Raw genomic sequence first — 25,162 nt, 5'->3', positions numbered from 1 at the left:
TTGGTCTTCTGTCCTTCTGTTTTGAGGTTTGCTAAGTTCAACCTTTTAGCTCCTTGTGAAGTTGTTCTGGAGGCAGTCTATCTGAGCAGTGTCCAGTGATGGAAGACATGGTGGAGGTAGACCCGTAGAGTTGTGGTTAGAGCCTTGCAAGCAAGAGGACCCGGGTTCGATTCCTGGGTGGGGAGAAATCTTAGGCAAGTTACCCAGCAGTAAGTAGGAACACGGTTGTTTGTCAATTCCGTGGGTGATAATCTCATTCCGGGGGTGATAATCTCTCCCAAAAAAATGTGGTCACTTAATTTGGCCCTCTTATTTTCAATATCTATATGCTCCCCCTTGGTGACATAATCTGCAGACATGGGGTCAACTTCCACATGTATGCGGATGGGATGACACCCAACTCTATCTCCATCCTCGATTCCAGGACTACTGCTGTCCTCACAGACTGCCTGTCGGACATCAAGTCCTGAATGAGAGCTGCAGTTGAATGTCAACAAGACCGAGGCCCTCTTACTTGGCTGGCGCTGACAGCATCTCCCTCCATGGATGCACTCTACATCTCACGGAGCCAATACGGACCTCAACTGTCCTTCATATCCAATTCCGTGTCATGACCCGCTCCGGCTTTCCCCTCCTCCACAACATTGCTCGGCTTCGCCACTGTCTCACACTTCAGGCCACTGAGACCCTTACACATGCATTCATAACATCCTGGCTCGACTACTCATCTCTACTTGTTGGCCTTCCCAACATCTCCCTCCATAGGCTGCAGATCATCCAGAACCCTGCAGCCCATATCCTGTCCCGCACCAGGCTCTGCGACCCTATCATCCCCACCTTCGTTCGTCTCCACTGGCTTCCCATCACACAGAGGATACAGTTCAAGATCCTGGTCCTCACTTTCAAAGCCCTCCGTGTACTTGCTCCCCCCTGCCTCTGCGACCTTCTAAACCCCTACACCTGCCTGCTCACTCCACTCAGAGGGCTCCGGCCTGCTTCACGTCCCCTACATCGCCAGCCCCACCATTGGCAGGTGGGCCTTCAGCCACTCTGCCCCTACGCCCTGGACTCCATCCTGCAGGCCCTCCACCTTGCCCCCTCCCTTGCCTCCTTCAAGATTCTAGTTTCAAGACCTCCTCTTCGACCGTGTAATGGCTTAATTTTTATTGCTATGAATTAGCTGAGAAACGTTCTCCTCACCTTCCCCCTCTGTTCCTTTTAACAAGTATTTTAAATCGGTGTCCTCGGGTTACTGACCCACCCGCCAGTGGAAATAGTTTCTTCTTGTTCACCCTAACGAATCTTCTCAGAATTTTGAAAACTTCTATTAAGACTCCTCTAAACCTTCTCTGCTCCAAGGAGAATAATCCTAGCTTCTCTAGCCTCTCTTAACTGAAGTCCCTCATTCCTGGTATCATCCTGGTAATCTTCTTTGCACCGTCTCCAATGCCTTGACATCCTTCCTAAAGTGTGGTGCTCAGAACTGGACACGGCACTCTAGCTGGGGTCCAACCATTAGTTCATTAGAAATGCTCCCCCTAAAACTTTCTATCTCTAGATTTGAGTACAATAAACAGTAATAATCCTTGCAAGATTTACTGTAATGTGTATTGACTGTATTTTATAGGCAAACCTGGCAGCCAATTTTGCACACAGTAGTGTCTCAAACAACCATGAAGTAAATGACCAATTTTACCTGGAGGATTGGGAGAACTTCTTTCTCTGCAATATTGTACATCACCCCTAGCTCGGGTGCCCATCCAGCACTGCGGCCTGAGACGTCCTCCCAATGTGAAAGGTGTAAATCAAAATAGTATTTTATCAGATTGACCATGATTTCATGTGCAAAATTGATGCAATTACAGTGGATGTGCTTGTTGCAATCCTTCATTATTTACTGGAAGTGAAAGTTGAACCTTGTCTCACATAGATACGGTGTGCTGAAGCCTGGCTGCTCATCTCATCATGAACGTTATTGCATTTTTTTTAAGAAAAGGAATAGTTGAAGTGATGACAATCTATTCAATTCAGACTGTTGTTTTCCGTGTGCCTATTTAATTTTATGATTTTAAAAATGATACTGATCGAAGAAAAAAAATTTATCTGAAATTTCATGGCTGTCTACCGAATTGGCCAGCACCTTGGGACGTTCTCCCGATGTGAAAGGTGCTATAAAAATGTCATTTGTTATTATTGTTGAAGTCTCCTCCATTCTGGCAGATAATTAAGGTTCCACTGTATTGTGTGTTAAGCTTTTTAGACAGACATATTTTCTCTAAATGTTTAGCAAACTCACTTGTTGTTCTTCACTGCTTTTCTTTGATTCTGCAGTGAGCACTCCCAGTGAAAGATACTGTTCTCACTGTCCAAATGCCTGCAGTCTCAGGCTTGATTTGCAATGAGAAAATGTTACTGAATTTAAAAGCTGGAGAGAGCTGTAATAGGACATTATTGAATTTATACATAGACTTAGCTGTCAGAAAAGGTCAATATTTCTTGCTTGCTTCATTCTGGAGTCCCTTTGGCTTTTCCTCCCCATCATAAAACTAGCTCATTGCCTGTGCTTTTGGTCACCTTTCCCCTCCCTGCTATTCCAAGCTTGGGTCCAGTCAGTTTTGTGCAGGGCCTTTAGAACTCCCAATGTTAAAGGTGCTAAATAAATGTAATTTTTTTCCATCATATAAATATCAGTGTTGATGACTCGTGGCTTATCCAATTTGTTCAAAACTCACTTGTTTGTATCTTTCTTGACAAAACGAGCATTGTGAAGCCATGGCCAAAATGTTCTTTCACGCAAGTCCACAGGGGGAACAAGCACGTCAGTGAATGCCATCACTAGGCACGTGGAGGGACAGTGATGTATTCATGACTATTTACAATCACTACAAACTGGAGTGAAATAAACCACACAGGAGGAGTTTTCGTGCAGTAGAATTGAATACTGTTTAGCACAGTTGTTCCGTTGCTTGTCTTGGCCTCATTGCCTCTCAAGTGGAAGTGTTAGGAGGTGTCAAAGGTTTCCAAAGTGTTGCTGTTGTGCAGGGAATGAATGGTGGGGGTGCTTTTTTTAAAAAAGATGGTGTGAACTCTTTGGTTTTTACAGCAGACAAATTATTGTAATGTAGGGAAACGGTTGTGAAGATTACAATTTGGATGATTGGAATAGTTTGAAATGGAATGTACAAGGATGCTTGGAGAATGGTTTGCATAAAATTGGCATCAGATGTTCCTTAAATTATAATTTCATAATTGGTTGTAATCTAAAATGGCAGTGTTCTCTATCCAATTAGTATCTGTAATGATTTCTAATGGAGAGGGTGGCATGCACATTACTGCGACAGGCCTTGATAAACTACAGTGTTAGGACTCCAATCTTCTTCAATTCATATCAACTAAAAGCATTCTTGACATCCTGGATGTCATATGTCCAACATATTAAACAGATTAATATCGCAGAATTAATTTACCTGCCCTTTCCAAAATCAATAAGAAAAGGTCTGTGACGTGTATACAGTTTCATGTGAAACTCAATATTTCAATAGGGAAGACTGTGATCATTCAAATGGGAAGAGAATAAGAGGGGTGGAGGCTCATGTGGTGTACAGTATAATAGCAGCGTATACTTAGTTGGCTTGAATGACCTCTTGGCATGTATAAATGTAAATTTTTGTTGTCTGTGTAGTGAATGTTAACCCTGGGCCAATTGGTTGTTGATATGGAGCAGGAAGTCTTGTCTGCTTGCACAGTGAAGGTGAGGACAATGAAACTGCCAGTATGTCTGTCTTTATGATGAATGCTGCCAGATGATTCTTCACGTTAAACATGGTTTGAGCTCTCTGAGACGCCATCCTGCGTGATGGGCGCTGTATAAGTACAAGTTGGTGTTGCTTTAGTTCTGTCGGTCTGGAAGATGCTCCACACTTACTACTGGTGCTTTACTGGATCTCAAATCACATGGAAATCTCACTAAGCTGTCTTAACAGGGTTCAGAATTTAAACATGCAGTGCAGCAACTCAAAACCTCTTTACTGGAGACTGTTGATAGTATCTCGTCTCAAAAATTCAAGCCGAATTTGAATATTGTTGTAATGTCCTAAGGAGTTCTAAACTGATTCTAAAAATACAGTCTTCTACTATATTGCCTTTGAGCACACGCAGGTAACCTGTATTGAGAGACGACCAGTTTCTCATCTGTAATTAAAGATGTCCTGAATTTTGTGTTCCCTATTAAAGCTATTAATTTGAATAGTACTCTTAAGAACCGTGCAATAGCAATTACATACTGAAGTATTATTGAGACGAGATACTCTCAGCTTCTAGTTGTTAAAGAGGTTTCTAATTGTTCTATTGTAGGGTTGCATTTTTAATGCAGATGTTGCCATTTTCTTAAAATGAATTTTATTGTGTGTGTATGTTTGTGTGTGTGCTATTGATTGGATTCTGGATGGAGAGTGGGTGGTTAGCTATTGTGTTTGGTTTACACCAATATCAGCTTCGCTAAGTAGAGAAGCACTTTACTCTAGTATTAATACAAATTTGGCTTTCTTTACAACAGGGAGAGATCATGTTTGCAGATTTATTGGCTGTGGAAGGAACGACCGATTTAACTATGTTGTTATGCAGTTGCAGGTAAGATTATTTTAACATATTTACCCACAATTAAATGTTCTGCTCACTGTTTGGTTTTGGAGTCTGTTTCCAATCCAGCTTAGAGAAGGATCAGGGAAAAGAATCTTTTTCAAGTATTTCTTTTTATTCTATAAGACTATGAATGAAAGCAGCAATAGGCAACTGCAGTAAAACTCACATAAGTCTGATCTGTATGAATCATATAATCTCCTCAGTCATACATCTGCCCAAGTCCCGTTGAGTTTTCCTTTTAAATTCACTTAACATTATCTGCACTAGTTGTATTAACAATTGCGCAACTTGTAATGCCGCTACCACAATTACCATGATCAAACTTGCTGGCAACCAGGTCACCAGCCAGTTCAGTATTTGTGTATTGTATTTGTTACGTGTAAGTCTTGTACATAACTTTACACAAGTCATATATGACTTATGCAAGTTTGACATAACTCATATTTTGCACAAGTCATCTTAAATATATGGTCCCAACTGATATGACTTATGTGAGGCTTATTCTGCACTCTACCATCTAATAGCATCTGTAGATACGTTTGTGATCAAAACATTGAGATCAAATGTTACTCTGATTGTTAAAATGTATTTAGATTCTTAATTTTACTTTAACTTTTTGTCTTTCTAATTTTATGTTTGCAGCATTCTCTGGACTGCCTTTCTCACTCTTCTTGATTTGCTTTTTTAAATTTAAATTTGCCTAAATAAATATTTCCTGCATTTGGTATGGCGCCTTTCACGTTGGGCGAATGTCTCGGAACCTCAGAAGAGTGACTGGTTATTTGTAAGCGAGGGCAGCAGCCTAATTGTACCCAACAGTGTCTCACAAATGATCATGAAACAAACGACCAATTATTATTTTTGGGCATTGCCAAGACACTGGAAGAAATTTCTTTCTCATTTTGAGTAGTGCCATGGAATCCTTACAGGCAGACGGAACTTGGTTTAATGTCGCATCAGAAGGACAGAACTTCTGACAATGCAACATAACCACTCTCCATTGGAGCGACATGCAGCTTGAACACAACCTTCTCACTCTGAGACGATAGTGCTACTAACTAAGCCAGGCTAACACTAAAACCTATTTAATTTGTGTCAAGTTTAACTTTTGCTCAGTCAGTAGTACTTCTGGATTTGAGCTCCTAGTCTAATGAGCTGACACTAAAATAATATTGAACTAATAGCATGGCTTCATACTGAAGAAACTATTTCCAGATGTTTGCAAATCACAAACTTCTGTTGACATTCACCTGCTTTCAGTAATAAATATAGTAGTGGCCAAATGTAGGCCACTGTAGTTTTACGATAAACAGCATCTTGAACAGCCTTAGTAATAATAATCCTTACATTTGATATATATTTGACATGACAACATGTCAAGTCTCAACACACTCCATTTATCTGTAAGGTGTTGACAGTATTTTTAGGCTAAGATTGTTATAAAGGATTTATTGCTCTCCAACATTTGTACCATCTTTATCTATCTATCAACGGTGGTGCAGCATGTTTGACCAAAAATGCTGCATTGGTAAATTAATCCCAGGATTCAGCCTATATAATCCTTACTGTGTAAATCTGAATAAATCAGTCTGCAAAATCCTTATCCTGGCGATGCTTCTGCTCTGTTCTTGGGGGCTTTCCATGTCCACCCCAAACAGCCCAGTTGTTATCTGCACAGAAAATCCATACTAAAATAGCTTTTGCAAAGATTTTGTTATAATCTAGACATCTGCTTAATTGTAATTCTTTAGAAGTTCTTAGAAAGTATTGAGTAAACATTTAGACATGGACAAATATCTACACAAAGTGCCAATCTGACGTAGAGATTTTTGTTTCGCTTCCAGAAACTTAACCCACAAGAATCATATAGAAATACTATGTTTTAAATTGTAACTATATTACTTAATTTCGCTATGTTTCAATTACAATACAAACTTTAAATATGCATTCTAAAAATTCATATAAATGTATCTGTCTGTATATCTGTCTGTCTGTGTCTGTATTTGTGTGTGTGTGTGTGTGTGTCTGTCTGTCTGTCTGTCTGTCTCTGTCTGTGTGTCCTGTCTGTCTCTGTCTCCTGCTACTGGTTGGAACACCCTGATGAAGACCATGCTTCTTTGTGAGACGGCAAAGATTATGTTTCAAAGCAAATTGAGCCTAGCCAGTAACTCAAATAAGCTACACATTTGTTTCTTGATTGACGCCACAATATGTGACATTGCATATTTTTGTTTAATAGTTTTTACATAATAGTTTGCAGCTAAAATTATTTATTATTATTGCATCCTTGGCTGCCTATCGTCAAAATCTACTTCCCATGCTTGACTGAGTTCCCTCAGATTTTTTTGCATAATTCTGTAGTTTGACATTTCCTCTCATGGGAGGAAAAAGTGACATCTAATTAAATCATGGCTCCTTTCAGACAACTGTTGGCCAATGCTGGTGCTGTTATCTTCACTCCAGTCCTATGGTGGCAAGTAGTTTACAGCTAAAATATATATTTTTAAAAGCCAAGTGTTCCAAAGTCGATATTCCTTAATCTGCACAAGCAAACGGAATATACAGGGGATCCTATTTCTATTTTATATTATCACTTCGCTACCTAGGTGTGACCATCAGTATCTTAAACCTTATCTGAGAAAGATGGTTTGAATTTCATAACAGTGTTCATTAAGTAGAACTTCAATATAATGTAACAAAAGTTTCTGCTTAATATTTTCAATTGTATTCATTTGCAATGTGAGCTTTCTTTTATCTCCTCTGACCTCAAATCTTGCTCACTTTGTGGTTCGTTGTGGGGCATTGTAATGCACAAATTTGCTTCTGTGTTCACATAGATATACATAGTCACTTTTCAGTAAATCCTGTGAAGTGCTTTGAGGCCTTTCAGTAACATAAGGTGCTATATCAAATGCAAGGATCGTCTTTTAGTCTTAACTTCTAGGTCAGTACCTTATCTGTGTATGTGGAGGAACAAGGGGTGTTCGAAAGCAGCTTTGCTTAGTTTAGCAGAGTTTGGTTTAGAGTGGTATTGCAGAAGATCAGACTGAGTTCAAGGTTCAATATATTTGTCCACAAAACATAGTCAATTCACTTTACAATATACTCTGAAGTGCTTTGAGACATCTCAACAATGTGATAAGGCGCTCCATCAAATGCAAGGATTATTATTGTAAAGCTGGTCCAAAGTATTTGTATCATTTTTTACATGTAGCTGTAAGATTCTATTTACATCATGAATATCAAGGCTGTGTTTTATGACTAAGAAGATTTCTATTTTCTTTGCACAGGGTCGAAACCTTGCTGATCTACGTCGCAGCCAATCAAGAGGAACATTTAGCATCAGCACAACTCTGCGACTGGGGAAACAGATTCTCGAAGCAATTGAAAGTATTCACACTGTGGGATTTCTTCACAGAGACATCAAACCTGTAAATAATTTGTAGAAAGTTGACTTTGCCTCTTTCTTAGCATCACATTCATGCTTGTGTAAACCTTGCACTCTGAAGCTAATCAAATGTATTGTTTCCTAACTTCTCAAGTGTGATTCAAGTAAGGGCAGAATTACAAAACATCACAAAATGGTAAAGCATTAGGCTCCGCAGAATTTCCCTACCAATATTCTCCTATTAATGTTGCAAGCTTATTTAATACAAAGTGGTGTACATTTAGTTGCCATTAGCTTGAGCTGCCATCTGTTAACTGGGAAAAAAATGATATGTATGTCACAAGGATGATATCAATTTACGTTTGTTGGGCTGCATTGCAGCAAAGGATTCCATTGCTGTAATGCAATCTGACACTTCAGCCTTTGTCGGTGCCCATTCTGTTTGTCGCTGAGTTCCTCATTTAGATTACTGCCATGCAATTAAATTCCTGCTATCATTCATAAATGCATTTTATAGAATTATTTCTAACTGTTTATTCACTAAAATGAGGAATGTATTTTCTCTCTTATTTTTAGTCAAACTTTGCAATGGGTCGTCTTCCTAACACCTGTAGAAAGTGTTTTATGCTGGACTTTGGTTTGGCAAGACAATTCACAAATTCGTGTGGAGATGTTAGACATGTAAGTAATGTTCTTTTGCAGCTATTATTTTGTTGAAGTGGAACAGCATTTAAATGACCAATATTCAGTCCGAAGTGAAAAGGAGTTGTTTGAGTTGATAATTGAGTGATGCAGTGGGTTAAAGTATAATAATATCAATCCTTACATTTGGTTTAGTGCCTTTTGTTTCGGGATGAAGTCCCTAAGGGCTTGACAAGATACCCTGTGTGTTTTTGTGGGCGGACGCAGGAGCCAATTGGTGCACAGTAATGTCCCACAAACAGTCATGAAGTGAATGACGAATTTCATTCGGGGGAATTGTTCTCCAGCACTCTGGGAGAAATTGCCTTCTCTTTTCAAATAGTGTCATGGGATCTTTAACACCCAAGCAGACAGGGTCTCGGTTTAATGTCCCATCTGCAATGGAGTGTCACCTTAGACTATATGAGTTCCAAGTTCCGACGTAGGGCTTGAACCCACACCCTTCTGATACAGAGGCTGGAGTGTGACCAACGGAGTCAGACTGACACACAATATAGTATAGTTATGTTTGGGATTTTGAATCTGCCTCTTTCCTCTGTGAAATGCGAAGTACATTGTTCAATCTTTTGTGAATTACCACTACTTATTCTAAGGTGCTGAAATGCTGAGGTCTTTCTGCTAAAGTAGGTGCATCATATGTATTTTGTTCTTGAAATTGACAGTGTTATTAACTGAAAATTCCATTTTGACCAATATCAAATTTTAAACCTTATAAAATGTCTAGTGATAATTTGTGGCTATCTTCCTGCAAAGTATTTAAATGTGAAGTTAATCATAAAACCAAGCTAAAGGCATTCTGATATTCTGACAACATTTGCCTTTTCTGGTAACCTTCATTTCAATTAAAAAGCAAAAATATTGTCAGAGTAAAGTTACTAAATTGTTGGACATTCTGACCTCAAAAATCTTTAAAATGATCATATTTCAATGGCGTAGCATCAAGAGCAACAGCAGCAGGCACTGTGCTTTGTGTGTGGCACAGTATCAGGAGGATTCCTTTTCCTGCAGATAAATGGGAGAAGTGACCTTGATTGGGAACAAGAATAATTAGCTTATCACTGTACATATGTTTCTTTCACAAAGCGACGTCAAACTGCATTCACATCTTTCGCAAGGTGTTTGATTTACTGTACTTTCCCTGTGGTCCTGGGCAACTTATAAATAGAATTCTCTGAATAAGCTGGATAACCTTATTTATATATAGTAACACTTTGCAAAAATGAACCATCTGTCTCAGGGGATTACTTGTGCTCACTGGATGATACTCAATAGTTTGTCCTCGTACAAATTTAATTTAGAAAACTTCTTTTCTTTTATTCAGCCTCCACTTTTTTCCAGCATGTCTGAGTAATACAAAAAGTTTGTTTTGTTGTCAAACTTGTGAATTGAGGAAAACAATGTCAGAGCAATAACTATGTACTTGTTGAAATGTTTTTTTTTAAGAAAGAATGTGTTTTTAACTCAGAAGCCAAAAAAAAATCCCCTAAAATGCTGTTGTAACAATTTTAATGTACTCCAGTCAGTGCATCCTGCAGCAGTCACATGTTATAGTCAGTCTCCTGGAGATAGCAGTGTATAATGATGCAAGTGTTGATAGTGTCACTTGACAGTATTGTGTTTTCCAAGCTACCCATGGGAGCATATCTGATCCTAATTCAGGATTTGACCCAAGAAATCTTTTTCTATTATTATCGCGAAAGGATTATAACAATAGCGATCACTACATTATTTGGAGCTTTGTAGAATACTTTCACTTTAGCTGTGTTTGTCTGTGTGTGTGTGTACATTACCTAAAATTATTCTGTGGTCATGTTTTCCTCTTGTTCTGTCCTGCACGTTGGCTATGAAGTCCGAAGATGCCTGTCATTTGTGATGCTGCGTATCCAAGGTGAAATGATAAACATGCGTTTCCTGTGATTGCAGGCAGCAGTGACTCCTGTCAGTCAAGCAGAAATTACCTTTGAATGACCTTGTACAGTTGAGCAGAGATGACGTGACAGTAAAGGGAACATGTGCTCATTGTGCTTTAGAAAACATAATAAGAGTCGGGACAAATAGATATGGGACTATTTCTTGTTCTGAACAAATGTCTTGATGTGGGTATGCTTCAAAGTTGGAAATTACCAGAGGAAAATCTTTCTGCAAAGAAGGTGTAAAAGAAAGTAAATTGCCCAATGAATGGAATAGATGTCAAAAGTTTTGCAGTGGTCTGAATACAATCGAATGAGTTGCTGTCCTGCGGGAAGTCGATATATAAATCCATGTTGTTAAATGATTTCAGTTTTCAGTAGGGAAAAAGATTTTAAAACGTGGAGTAGTTCTTTGCACTCCTATTTGTCCTCTGAGTTGGGGGCTATAGTTTTAAACATCAAACAGCTCTTAAAATGCATATCTGTGTATGTGATGTACTTTATTGAAATTATATTTATAATAATCCTTGTGTTTGATATAATGAGGTTCACGTTAGAACATCTCAATGCGCTTCATAGGATAAACTGTAAAGTGGAATTAATTAATAAAATGTCATTGCTTAACCTCTTGCCATATAACATTTATATCTAACAATATATACAGGCTTAAAGTATTAGGCTTTGGGCCAAAGAAGTTCAGCAAGCCGAAACCCTAATGCTTAGAGTGGTCCTAGCTGGACAAGTAGCAGGAAACTTGCCAGATAGCATTTTCAGTTTCTAGCTGGTTAAGCTCCAGCAGTACCCCAAAGCTCATTCTGGGGTCCCCAAGTGTTGGTTCTTGCCACCCTGTGCCTAATACTCTTCAGAATGAAGTAGGGATGGGGATGAGGGTGCATTTCATTCCAATACATGGGAATTTCCATGTGTATATGGCATGCATGGAACTCTATCTGTTTTGGATACTCTTAAGCATGGCATACATTTGTTCAGAAAAAAGAACACCATGATATTTCATAAAAGACCGATAGGAACTATATTACAGTCTACTACCCTTGTCCTGACTCGTTATTTTGCTGTGTTTAAGTAGTTAATGCAGATTCCAGAGGCGACGAATATAAACAAAAATTGCTGAGGGCACCAATGTTTGGGAATTGGATCAGAACAACAAGCATCTTAGATTTAATGATATCTTTGTTCTAACTGAAAATGATGCTGTGGTTATGACCTGATGCAGGGCTTGCATAACTGTAGCTATTTTTATGTTTGTTGTTTAGTGACTGTCTTATCAGTGGTTTCTGTTAGCTCTCCCATCTTCACCCATTGTTCCTGTCATTTACAGAGCTAGTAATTCAGGGAGAAGAGCAGACTAGTGACTCAAATGCACACAAACTGTAGAACTGTGTAGACATCTGCAAATCTTGAATGGTTTCATAATCAATAGTGAACCTTTAAGAAGAGGAAATCCTCAGTTCAGACTTCTAGCACCAAAGTTAATTATGTAACCCCTGGGCACCAATAAAATAGTCCTTGCATTTGATATCATTTTGATGCATTTGAAAGTGCTTCATTGGCAATTAGTGGCAAGTGTAGTGACTGTGTTCCTGGACAAATATGGAAAGTAATTTGTGCCAGTAAGATCCCACAAACTGGTGACTTTGGCCAAGATACGGGAAACTTTTTTCATTCTTCACATAATGTTGTGAAATACTGAATTTTACCTGAAGAGGCATCCAGATCCTGGATTTAATCAAAAGACATCATCTCTGTCAGACTGTGCTCCCTCAGTACTGGAGTATCTGCTCAGACCAGCAAACTCGTGTCCAGATTTGTGGCTTGAACCCATACCTTCTGACCCGATTCTCTTTATTCTTGGCTGTACCATTTTGTCCCCTTGGCAATCAGGAAAAACCTTTGAACAAAGGTGTGATTATGCCATTGAAGCAGAAGCTTCAGTGATGGATAACGCTCTTACTTTCAGTATGTATCAGCCATTGAGTTTTATAGCTGCAGATAGAATTGTCTGTTACAGAAATATCCATTAATTAATGTGAAGTCTGCTGCCTCCACGTTTAGGAAAAACTGCATACTGGGGCTTAATCAGGTTTTGAAGTCTCTGCATTTTTTATTTCCCACTCGCATTGTAGAAAGCCATTGCAAACGCTTGACATTAAAAATCATTTTGAGTACTCAGCAGTACACGGAGTTGTATGTCTCTTCCCCCCCAACCCCCATGGCGAATGCCGTAGCCCAACAATTTATCAAGACCTGGAGTAGCTACATTTTGAATGTAAATAAGAATGCAGTTCGTTGCAGCAATTTCTCTGTATTTTTCTCTGTAGCTCATTTTCTTCTGACGCACATCAGTGGAATCTGGCACACGGAAGCGTGAAGGAGGAGTGACTTTCTTATTGTAAAGGTTAACAATGTTGAGTAGGAGAGCACAATGAAATAATTATTAGACACAGAACATGTAGGTATCTGGAATATTGACAGTGATTTTTAAATTAGGAGAATGCGTTTGCATTAGAAAGATATCTTTTGGAGAGCTTGGGAAGGATAGCTGTGGCCTTCGGGAAGAATATAATTGCCTTGGAACCAGTGGTTAAATTAGTTTAATTTTAAAGTGATATAAATGTGTAATAATGTAATAATCCTTGCACTTGATGGAAGTTTCTAACGTCAATGCTTCAAAGCTTGTCACAGGAAATTTCTGTCAAGAGCAGTGACTAATTGCAAGTGAACATGACAATTTGCAAGCTCTAACAAACCACAAGGAAGTAAATGCCCAGTTTTATCTGAACATTGCTGTGATTCGTTCAGGATCTCTTGTTGCATTTGAAAGCAGAGAAGGACAAGGCAACACAGTTCTGCTTCTCGTGGCACAGCTTTCTTGTCTAAGGCAACAGATTATTTTAAGGCTTCTCCTGAGGAGAAGTCGAGTGTGCTCTATTGTGCTGTGTTCTTGTGTCCATTCCTGACAATATTAAAATATTGGGCAAATATTAAATCTGGAGCAAAGATTCTCACAAGATCTCCAAGATTGTGAACAAGGACTGTGACTGGGGATAAAAACTCAAAAAAGTAAATACAACAACAACAGGATTACATTTGTATAGCGCCTTTCACGTCGGGAGGACGTCCGAAGGTGCTGGACAGTGTAATAATAATAATAATAATCCTTGCATTTGGTATAGCGCTTTTCACGTCTTCTAGACGTCCCAAAGCGCTTCACAGAATATACTGTAAAGTGAATTGACTGTATGGTTTTAGTTTTGGAGGGATTATTATTAGGCATGTGGTGTAAGGAAACTTGCCCAAAGTTTTGCCGTGCCTGGAATTGCCAGGTGTCCCGCTTGCAAGGCGTGCGCTCTAACCACTGAGCTACAGGACTCCACTGCTGCTCCCCCTGTACTTTATTCTAATCTCTGATAATATGACTTCGAGAATATGTTTTCATGTGTTTATGGCCAACTTCTGTGATGTAAATGCCAATTGGGTGGTGCAGCATGTTTGTCATTGTCGTTTACCTCTGTGGCTTGGATTTGGATCCAGCTCAGACCAATGGAATGAAAGTCTCCTTACCTCTGGTAACTGGAAGGTCCTGAAGTGAAGCAGCTTGAGCAGCCTCAAGCCACTTATCTGCTTATAGTCTTGAAATTCTGCAATATGTAATTGCTCTTAATATGAGACTTTTTTTACTGAAAACCCTTTTTAATAATAATAAGAATGTTTGATAGGCCTAGTGGGTTTGCCTCTTGATTAAATAATTAGTGTGGGCTTAAAACATTCTGATCGTGTATCACGAGTTGCAGCCACTTTATGGAAATGATGAAGTGTACCAAACTAAGGTTTAAATATGTGCTGCACCAGGGTTAACACAACTTGTGCTGTCTGTACATACAACATAACTAGGTCTGTGCTACAAACTACAGTGTAGATAGATGTAGTTTAAATGTTATCCTCCTCACCAACTGGGATCAAGGACATAATAATGCAGGTATTAATAAACTCATCTAAAAATATATAAGGAGGAAAGCCTGCCCACACTACATGTTGCCAGAATGCTGTTGTAAACATTTTCTACAGTTTTTTTTGCAGTAGTGAGACAGTAGAACCCTGTTGTAAGGTATTAGCTGAGCGTCTATAAAATACCCCCCTGTCTTTTAACGCAGTGATCAGAAACAACCGTCAGTCTGTGCATGCACATAGTGCTAAAAAAAGGCCGAGTTTTGGGTCATCAGATTGCTGCCAAAGTGACTTTCTGTGACAACGGTGACCTGAAGACTTTGGCAGGCTGCATTTTTTTTAATTTTGGGAATCAAGCTGTATACCCCAACCAAGCAAAATAAGTGACCAGCATTATAAGGGTTTTTATGATAGGATCTTATTGTATTATCCGAAGACTACAAGCCTCAAAGCATGTTGAACATTCACTGTGCACGAAGCATCTATCATTGTAGCCAGTTAGATTTTTAATTTCCGTGCTCTGCAACCTCAAGCAAGTGCTGTGAACCATGAGCTGTTGTAATGTATCTCCGGGAAGACAGTGTTTCTGCTTTATCTGATGGAATTTAGGTAATGGTTTACAATGACACTGTAATGAAAATACATTGTGGCTATCTCTTTGTTCTGGAGAGCTACATTTTCGGTAACTGTGTTATTTTTGTAAACAAAAGAACTTAATCGGATACAGTTTTTTTCAAAATATGACAAATGCACACTCAGTTTTTAACACATGGCAATGTGATGAACATTGTTTGTTGATGTTCAATATTGTGGCAAACTAACACCCCTTCCTTCATAAAATTGCCAGGCCTTTAAAACCCTTGTTTGGTGTCACCTTATCATTTCTTTGTCCTATTTTTCATTTGGGTTTTTCAACCTCACTAGTGTACTGGTCTCTGACATTGAACTGACTTCCCACTGAAAAAAATGAGTCATATGACTAGCGTGATAATTTAGCTTCAACATCAGTGATGAAGAGCTTCAAATAACAACAACTTGCATATATATAACACCCTTAATGCAGGGTATCATCCTAGAGAGCTTAATAGACCCAGACCAGGGATTTGAGATATCTGGAATCGCCAGAAGGAGAGTTGAGTTGCTGTTTTATTTTGGACAAAATTGTTTGCCCAAGCCCCCTAGGAGTACATGGTTAAGCAGATGGCATCCAGTAGGCTGGTACTCTACAGTGAATATGGATCTCTTTTTAATGACGATATGTGAATGAAAAATTGGATAGAAAAACTGCCTGTAACACTTCTCAGTCTATTAGAGAAAATTAAGGCTAAATTAGCTAAGGGAAGAGGAAAGATGAATGCACATTTAAGTTCACAAAAAGGAAACATTATCTTACACTTGTCCTACTTTTTTTTGCGTAAAAAGGAATCCTGTAGCTCAGTGGTTAGAGCAACAACAACAAAATGACATTTGTATAGCGCCTTTCACGTCGGAAGGCGCTGGACAGATAGAGTTATGGACCCGACTGAGGGTGGGGGAGGGGGAAGGGCAGGAGGGGAAGCACGGTCAAAATGGAGGGTCTTAAGGTGGGTCTTAAAGGTGGCGAGGGAGGGGCGAGATGGAGGGACTGCGGGATGGAGTTCCAGAGGGTGGGTGCAGAGTCGCGGAAGACCCGTCTGCCGATAGTGGGGCGAGCAAGGCGGGGGATGTGAAGCAGTCTGGAGCTCACTGAGCGGAGGAAGCGAACAGGGTGGTAGGGCGTTAGGAGGTCGTAGAGGTAGGGGGGAGCAAGACTGTGGAAGGCTTTGAAAGTGAGGCCCAGGATCTTGAACTGTGTCCTCTGTGTGATGGGAAGCCAGTGGAGTTGGGCAACAATGGGGGTGATGGGGTTACGGAGACTAGTGTGGGAGAGGCCATGAGTTGCAGAGTTCTGGATGATCTGCAGGCTGTGGAGGGAGGAGTTGGGAGGCCGACAAGCAATGAGTTTGCCTCAATGTATTGAAGGAGTGTATGAGGGTTTCAGCAGACTGCGGTGTGAGACAGTGTCAGAACTGGGCGACGAGGTGGAGGAAGGCAGACGGGGTCATGACACAGATGTGGGGTAGAAAGGATAGTTGAGGGTCAAACAAGACCCCAAGGTTACGGACTGGCTTAGTAAGGTGGAGTGTGTAACCATGGATGGTGATGCTGTCAGTATCTGAGGTGAGGAGGCACTGATGGGAGCCAGTCAGGAGAGTCTCGGTCTTGTTGATGTTCAACTGAAGAAAGTTAGCTCTCATCCAGGACTTGATGTCTGACAGACATTCTGTCAGGACAGCAGTGGTCCTGGAGTCAAGGGTGGAGGAAGAGAGGTAGAGTAGTATGTCATCCACATATATGTGGAAGTTGACCCCATGTCTGCGGATGATGACACCAAGAGGAAGCATATAGATGTTGACGAGGAGGGGACCAAGGACAGAGCCCTGAGGAATGCTGCACGAGACGGTCCGGGGGGCTAGAGGAGAAGCTGTTTGAGGAGATGAAGTGCAGGTGTGAGAGGTATGATCTGAACCAATCAAGGACAGCACCGTGGAGGTTGAGGTGAGAGGAGAGGTGGTGGATCGGGATAGAATGGTCGACGGTGTCGAAAGCAGCAGAGAGGTTAAGGAGGACGAGGAAACAGAGGGAGCCCTGGTCGCAGATGGACAGAATGTCACTTTGACCAGGGCGGTTCCTGTGCTGTGGTCGGCACGAAAGCCCGATTGGAGGAGTTTGAGAAGGGAGTGGCGGGAGAGGAAGGAGCAAAGCTGAGAAGTAACAACTCGTTCCAAGATCTTGGAGAGGAAAGGGAGGTTGGAGATGGGCCAGTAGTTAGAGAGTAGAGAAGGGTCCAGGGAAGATTTTTTTAAGGATAGAAATGATGACAGTGGTTTTTAAAGGTGTGAGAACAGTACCAGAGGACAGGGAGAGGTTAACAATGTCAGTGAGTAGAGGGGCAAGGTAGTGGAGCTGGGAGATAAGGAGAGGGGTAGGGATGGGGTCAAGGGAACAGGTGGTGGGTTTCGTACGGGTTATGGTGGTGATGAGAGAATATATGTATGTAGATATAATGTAGGTATGTGGACTCACCTCGCAAGCGAGGAACCTGGGTTTGACTCCTGGCAGGGCGAAATCTTGAGCAAATTTCCTTACTCCACATGCCTCATAACAATCCTTCAAGAAAAAAAACAATAATAAAATTGGTCACTTCAATCCACGACTGTTTATGGGACAATCCTTTGTGGAATTGGCTGCCATGTTTCGCCCACAAATAACCAGTCAATTCACTTTACAGTATATTCTGTGAAGTGCTTTGAGACGTCTCAAAGACGTGATAAGGCACTATACCAAATCATATATTAAGTTATGTATTTCCTTTAGAATTTCAGATTCTACTCAAAATGTTGTAAGTGAAGTGACAGATTTCCATATTGTTTGCCCTAAAATATACAATTGCTGCACTTAACAATTACTTGTGAAGTGTTTCGAGACATTTCAATATTATAGATGCTATGTGAATTCATTAGATGGGAATATAGCCTTGTATGTTCCCTGATTTTGATATATTTATATTGTTCTTTATGAATTAGGTGACCAGTTGCCACTGATTCTCAACTTCCTGATTTTATATGTTTTGATGCTTAATAATTAGTAATTTTTGACTACACTTTGGTCATCTTTCCCCAACCCACCCCGAGTGCAAAACCAAGCAAACCAAGCTCCCTCACTGACATTTGTATTATTAAGCGCCTTGGGTCATCCTGACATCAAAGGCAGAATAAAAATGTAAATTTGTGTTGTATTATCACATCATCAAGACGTCTCAAAGCATTCCACAGGATATAGTGTAGTGGTTTGGCTGTGTATTTTGTAGGCGAACCTGGCAGCCAAACTGAGCACAGCAATGTCTCACAAAAATGATGAACAACTTTTATTTGGAGGATTGTTGGTCAGGACACTGGGAGAAACTCCCTTTTTTCAAATCCATCAGATCTTTAAGGTCTACCTGGACAGGCAGATGGGATCACGGTTTAAATTCTCAATCTGAAGGATGTTCTTTAGTGTATCAGGGAAATTTAAATTAAACAGTTAAAATAAAGGTTAAATTTGGCCCAGTGTTTCAATTATTCAGAGAATCTGCAGCAACACACTGGCTAAAGTGTATCTGCATGGTAACCTTGAGGGAATAAATCATGGTCCATCTTGTCAACCATCCAATTTTTATAAGTTTCAAAATCGTAGTTCCTATAGAAACCCAAGCAAGAAAGTGCTAGAAAGTGTTTCACTAAGGTGCTTAATGTTTTGCATTCAATCCAGAGCGCCCTTTGACTCTTTTCCTCAATATTATAATTCCATTAATAGGAGTAAGTGTACTGCAATTGTTATTTAAACAATTCCCATTAAGAAGCTTTAGTGTTTAATAATCTTAGTTTTGGAATAAATGAAATCTCGTTCCAGTTTTTGGTTTTAATGCTACAGCAATCTAGAATTTGATGTTTATTTAACTTTTATGGTTCAAATGCTGCTGCTTAGTATTATTATCACTTCTATTACGTTCTCTTAGAAATGTACTTCAAAATTGCAAAGTAATATAGATCAGAACAGACTATCACAAGTACTCAGGAAAGAGCATTACAGTTACTCAGGAAGGTCCCATTTTCTGCCTGGTGTCAACTTGACATAGTTGATAGCACTCTCAGCTCTTATATTAGACGGTTGCTGGTTTAAACTCCACATTAAAGCTTTGTGTAGGCTGACTATCCAGAGAGTTGCTGTGGGATGTTGGATGTATTCATTCTTTGGATAGTCTCATCTATTTCTTCTGGTTTACTTTAGAAATCCCACATCCCTATATGAAAAGAGAAGGGAGTTTCTCCCTTCTCCAGTTTAATTGGTAATTCACTTCATGTCTACTTGTTGAACATTGCTGTGTGCAAATTGGCTATACTGGTTACCGCAAAAAACAGCCACTGCACTCGACAGTTATTGTAAAACACGTTTTAACGTACACTATAAAAATGAACTTTTTCCCCCTAAATGCCATGGCTCTCTTTCCCTTGTATCGCCCCAATTCCCCACCTCCATCATACAGCTATAGTGGCACAGAATTGTTAACATATTTTCTTTCATTTCAGCCTCGCGTGGTAGCAGGATTTAGAGGCACTGTCCGCTACGCATCAATCAACGCACATAAAAACAGGGTATGTAACAAAGCTTTGTTGAAAGGTTGAAGGGTGAATATCAGCACTTGATATTATGATAAAGCAGGTTTATTCATTTTTTAAAGGAAAATTATGTATCAAAGCTGCATTCAATGGCAGCTTTCTCTATTCAACAGCTTCTGGCATGCATTCCTAATAAATAGGACTCTAAGCAGCTTTTATTGCCTGCAGTAACAATGAGCAACTAACATAATCATAAAAAAATTCAGACTTCCTTCATCGTCATGTGGACAAGCAAATCAATGTGAGCTCTGTGTAGCCTTGTGCTCAGCCATTTGAATGATTTCATCTTCACCTCCAGTAAGAGCAGATCACTTTTTTTAAAAAATCAATGTATGATGAAGAGTCATGGTATATTTTCCTGCATGTGCATTTCCTTCACATTTTCTCAAACATTGCTCAAATTCACCAAATATTGTTTAAAGTGGTGCTTTGATTTCAATATCTGTGTTGAAAAATATTGCCAGCTTATTTCCCTTTAACAAGTCCTAAAACTGTGATGTATTAATTGAGTAGTTCACCACGGATTAAAAATGGAAATGCCTTTTTCCTCTGAGGGGACACATCATTCCTTGTGCCATATTTATCCCATTTATCCAGCAGGGAAGGGATCTAAGATACTACTATTGTATAGCTTGAGATGGGCTGGGAAAGATGTGATTCAGGAGAAATGAAATTCGCACAAGATTGGAAGAGTTCCCACTCAGTCATTCAGTGTTATATCAAATTGCTGTCTAAACTAGAGTTAACCAGATATTTTGAAGTCAAAATTTAAAAAAAAATTATGCAGCTCATTGATGTGCATATCAGTGACTGCATTATTCGTAACAGTCTTTCATTTGTTTAATTTATTCAGATACAGGAACTTGTACTAATACCCTGTTCACCTCTGTCACCAGCAAAGTCTTCATTAGTGCTCTGAAAAAATGCATTTTAATAATTCATCACAGTGCTGCTCTAATTTCCCTTCATTTTGACTCTGTGGCATTGTAAATGTATAGTGGCATTGTAAATATATTTTGAGGCAATTTTGGTAGGAATTGAACAACAACAACAAAATTACATTTGTAAAGCACCTTTCACACTGGGAGGACGTCCCAAGGCGCTGAAGATGCTCTTGTTATGTGCAATTAATATTCCAAATGCTTACTTGCATTAATAAAATGTTTTATTTAGCTTGCTCAAAAAGTCAGGAGACGGAAACTGTAAATAGAACAGCAATGTGTGGAGCCAGAAAGGATGACCACTGCCTTATCTAGCTAGCACCACCTCTCCCAATTATCAGTATTTCATCCCCATTCATAAATATACCTTTATTCCCTGAGTATATATTCTAATCACAGGTCATCAAGAATGTAAAAATTAGGTTGAATGAATATTCATCTATAACAATAGAATACTACATGAAGAAATTACACCTCAAGAATTGTGCCTTTTGCCTGCATTCTCCACTAGAGTTAGCTAACCTATCACTAACAACTTAGCAGGATGTAAATAATTTCTGAAGTGGTTGGCAAACACTGAGACACAGGGATGTTCGGTACGGTTTACTTCTTTATTTAAAATGACAGTATTAAACGGTATGGGTTATAATCGGTAAAAATTCTGTTGGTAGTTACGGTATACACCCTAATTTTAGTATTAGGTAACTGATTCGTTTGTAACATACAACTCACACTACTATTAAGCATAGCACAATATAACAATCATGACGGTATATGCTCTTATTTAATGAAGTGGGTACATCATATTCGCTTGATTTATAGCGATCGGATATAGTTTGATTAACAGTTATCGAGACTCGCACAGTAATTCGATGCTAATTTAAACACCACAATATCACAATGGACGATACGCTAAGTCGGACCCGTCTGACCCAAGTGTCTCTAATAGAACTGTACTATCCGGTCAGAGGTGATGGACTGACAGGGCTTCCCTCTCTCTTCCTTCTGCTCTTTCTCTCTGGGTTGCGACTCCTCGTCTGAGGCTCACACGATTCTCTCACTCATCTCTCCCCAAATCTGGTATCGACGGATACCACCCGCTGTACAGTCAATAGAATGAGTTGCCGGATGATCTGCTCTGCCTGTTGTCCCTCTCCTTTTACTATCCGTTCTGTCTCCGTCTCTTCCTCTTTTTGGAATCGAAAAATACCAAATCTCAGACGATCGAAGGACTGTCTTAGAATGTGGGCAAAGCTGCTCTCCATCCCGCGTCTCTGGGGCTCAGCCCATAAAGATGTCAGCCCTTCACAAGAGTAACTACAGGGCTCTTCAACCCTGTCTTCTCCTCAATGAGAAACACACACGCTTTCCCTTTGGTTCTATTCCTATTTTTATACCTTCTAGCAGCATCCGGACAATAGCCAGATCTTTCCTGGTCATTGTCCTGCATCTCCTATCTTTTGACCCTTGCTCTCGTAATTCAGTTAACTCGTTCAGGAGTGCTCTTAGTTCAACATTCCTGTATCTTTCTTCTTGACCTTTGTCCATTCTTTAACTTAGTTACTTCTGAAAACTATGCTGACTCTGCACATGTTACTTATTGTGCTGGCACCCCTTAGTGATGGGGTCCTACGCGTTCCTTTCAGCTCTCGTGACTATCCTCCTGCCTTGCCAATCTACTCGTACCAGCCTCCCTGCCTCGGCCTTGAAACTGTTCTTCGCTCCTGAAATGATCAATTGTTCGATTTAATGTAAATTGTCTGTCAGTCCTGATAACTGCCTCCCTGGACCGGTTTGTACCAGCCTGTTGCTTGAGTCAAACCCGTCTTTCTGCTGACTTTAAAATTTCTCAGATCATTCGGTCGTTCGCTTTCTTTAAGCAAAGGCACTTTTTCCCTTATTAGGTAAATTAGAGTACTACATCAATGATAATCGTACAAATCATACCCATAGGCTCATGGTTATACATAATTCACATAAACATTCATAATTAATAATTATTAACAAGGGGACTGGAAGTGGGTATGCCTGGCCAAAATGCAGTTATGTATCTGTTAATATTAGTTTTTTAATATTTTATGTTTGATGGTTGAATTACGGACTGTGTTACCAACTCTGCTGCTAACATTTTTCTTTTAGGAAATAACATTATGAGATATAGTACATGGGTAGTTCGGGACATATGTGGGTGCAGCCGCCAGGAAGGTGGAAAGCAAACTAGATGGACCTGGGTATTTTTTTGTCTAACATTTCTTATGTTAATATGGTACTGGGGAATGCTTTACCTTCAAAAGAAAATTTAAGGATAGCTTTGTTGAGATGGATTCCAGCAAACTTTTTCTCACACTCCCCTCATTTGTTTCAGTAAGCTGCTTTGTGACTTTATGACAAACCGCTAACTTTGGGATTCACGATTCACTTGCTTGCATGGTGATGACTTTTGCTGTGGTTGAAATGCAGAGTTCAGTGATAGAATAAAATATAGTTGCATAATCATTGTAATTATTAATGAAGCACTCTAATCTGTTAATTTGCGTTTTTGACAGTGTTTGAATTTCTTATCCTTATTAAAATTATTTTAATGTAGGAGATGGGTCGACACGATGACCTCTGGTCCTTATTTTACATGTTGGTGGAGTTTGTTGTCGGGCAGCTACCATGGCGGAAGATAAAGGACAAGGTATTTCTGCTTCCTTTAAATAAACTGAAGTAAGAAGATCTTATCAACTTCCCCATAAAACTGATTGATTGTGCCATGTTTTTATTTACTCCGGGCACCAGTGGTGGGTGACAGTGAAAGACCACGCCAGCAAATCATGTGCTTGTGAAGGACATTTTTACAGATAATCATGTGGGAGATCTTTGCACTCAATCTCTTATCCTTACTGTGGAGGTTGTGTGTCCACACAATGTCTTTCCTTGTTACAACGCATCTTTTATTAATGATTCGTCATTAAGTATTCATGAGGTTGATCTTATGGATCCATTAGCTGCAGCAAACTGGCACCTACTGGTATTAGTTTGCACAATCTGAATTTTTATTTTCGATTCTATAACTCCAGTTCAGTATCTCTTTCACAATGTTAAAATCTTAAAGCTCTCACAATCATTCGATTTTAGATAGTACCAATGATCATTATTTTATTTTGGCTATGATTTTTTTAGGCCTATCAATATATCTTGGAACAAATATTGTTTTAACTGTGGCTTTTGCTTATTGCCGCAGTGAGTTTATTGTCTACCAGTCACGCAACAATATTGACTTTTTGTTTATATTATTCTGGTTTAAAAATCTATGGCTGACATTTGATTTGAAATGTTTATGTAAAAAAATGCTTCTTCATTCATCCATTCCTTGCATACTGACGACAGCTGGGACAATCACTCACAATATTCCTTTAAGTAGTGGGCGTTATACATCTGGTGAGAATGACTTCCCTATCCTCACTAGGTAATGCTGTGCCTTTCGGTTTTACTGCTGCTGTGAGATTTTCGAAGCGCTCTCAGGGACAGTACCCAGCTAAGAATTGCCACCTCCAAGAGATCAGTAACATTTTTTATTTCAATACATTGTCAGTCTATCAGTTTCTGCCAATTGGTAAAACACCATTGTCTGGAAAAATAATGGTGCCCAGCATCACATTCATCTTCCTTGAAAAAGATGCATCATTTCTGTATTCACAGATAATCTTAGCATTCTACCTCGATAGCACAAACAACATTTGTTAGTCCAAACAATTATTCATGTTCACAACCTCATTCCAAAACAGCTTAGGTAATTGCATTAGACAGTACATCTTGTTGTAGTGACTCAGCAATCACTGAGAAGAGCTCCATTTGTATTTGGATTAAAATCCTAGTGCCTATTCTATAATGATAATCCTTACATTTGATAAAGTCAAATATGTCGTTGAGATGTCTCAAAGCGCTTCACAGAATATACTGTAAAGTGAATTGACTGCATTTTGTGGGCGAGACATGCCCACATTTTCTAAAATTGCCCTTCAAGGTGCTGGACTTGTGACTTCTTATCATACTCCCTTATTAGCAGAATGAATTTAGTGTTTTGATAAAATGGTAGAGACTATGATTTCAACGTTGCCTATTTGATATAAATGAGTTAAACACTTGACTCCAACTACAGTATGCCTTCTGCATTGTGTTTACAGGAACAAGTGGGCCTAATAAAAGAGAAGTACGAACACCGCCTTATGCTGAAGCACCTCCCCTCTGAGTTTGTTCTGTTCCTGGATCATGTCCTCTGTTTAGATTATTTCACAAAACCAGATTACCAGGTAAAGTATTGTATTTTAGAATGCGTGTAAATTAAATGCCGTTCCATTGTATTCTAGACCTTTGAGAAGAATGCAGCAG

The 25,162-nt window shown here is 39.5% G+C and overlaps 1 protein-coding gene across 2 annotated transcripts in view; it reads left to right on the top strand.

Moving 5' to 3' along the window:
* Nucleotides 1–25,162, top strand: part of LOC103178472 (tau-tubulin kinase 2) — an 87,310-nt gene that overhangs the window by 30,077 nt on the left and 32,071 nt on the right. For both annotated transcript variants that reach the window (XM_042337995.1, XM_042337994.1), the window contains exons 4-9: nucleotides 4,556–4,629; nucleotides 7,932–8,072; nucleotides 8,606–8,710; nucleotides 19,758–19,823; nucleotides 23,376–23,468; nucleotides 24,958–25,083. In XM_042337995.1, the coding sequence (XP_042193929.1) occupies nucleotides 4,556–4,629; nucleotides 7,932–8,072; nucleotides 8,606–8,710; nucleotides 19,758–19,823; nucleotides 23,376–23,468; nucleotides 24,958–25,083 (605 nt within the window). The remainder of the gene's footprint in view (nucleotides 1–4,555; nucleotides 4,630–7,931; nucleotides 8,073–8,605; nucleotides 8,711–19,757; nucleotides 19,824–23,375; nucleotides 23,469–24,957; nucleotides 25,084–25,162) is intronic.

Source organism: Callorhinchus milii, unplaced genomic scaffold (assembly GCF_018977255.1).
Source record: "Callorhinchus milii isolate IMCB2004 unplaced genomic scaffold, IMCB_Cmil_1.0 Scaffold9, whole genome shotgun sequence".
NCBI classification, from domain to species: domain Eukaryota; kingdom Metazoa; phylum Chordata; class Chondrichthyes; order Chimaeriformes; family Callorhinchidae; genus Callorhinchus; species Callorhinchus milii.
Note: the sequence above shows the minus strand (reverse complement) of the source record. Positions and strands in the feature narration are given on the sequence as shown.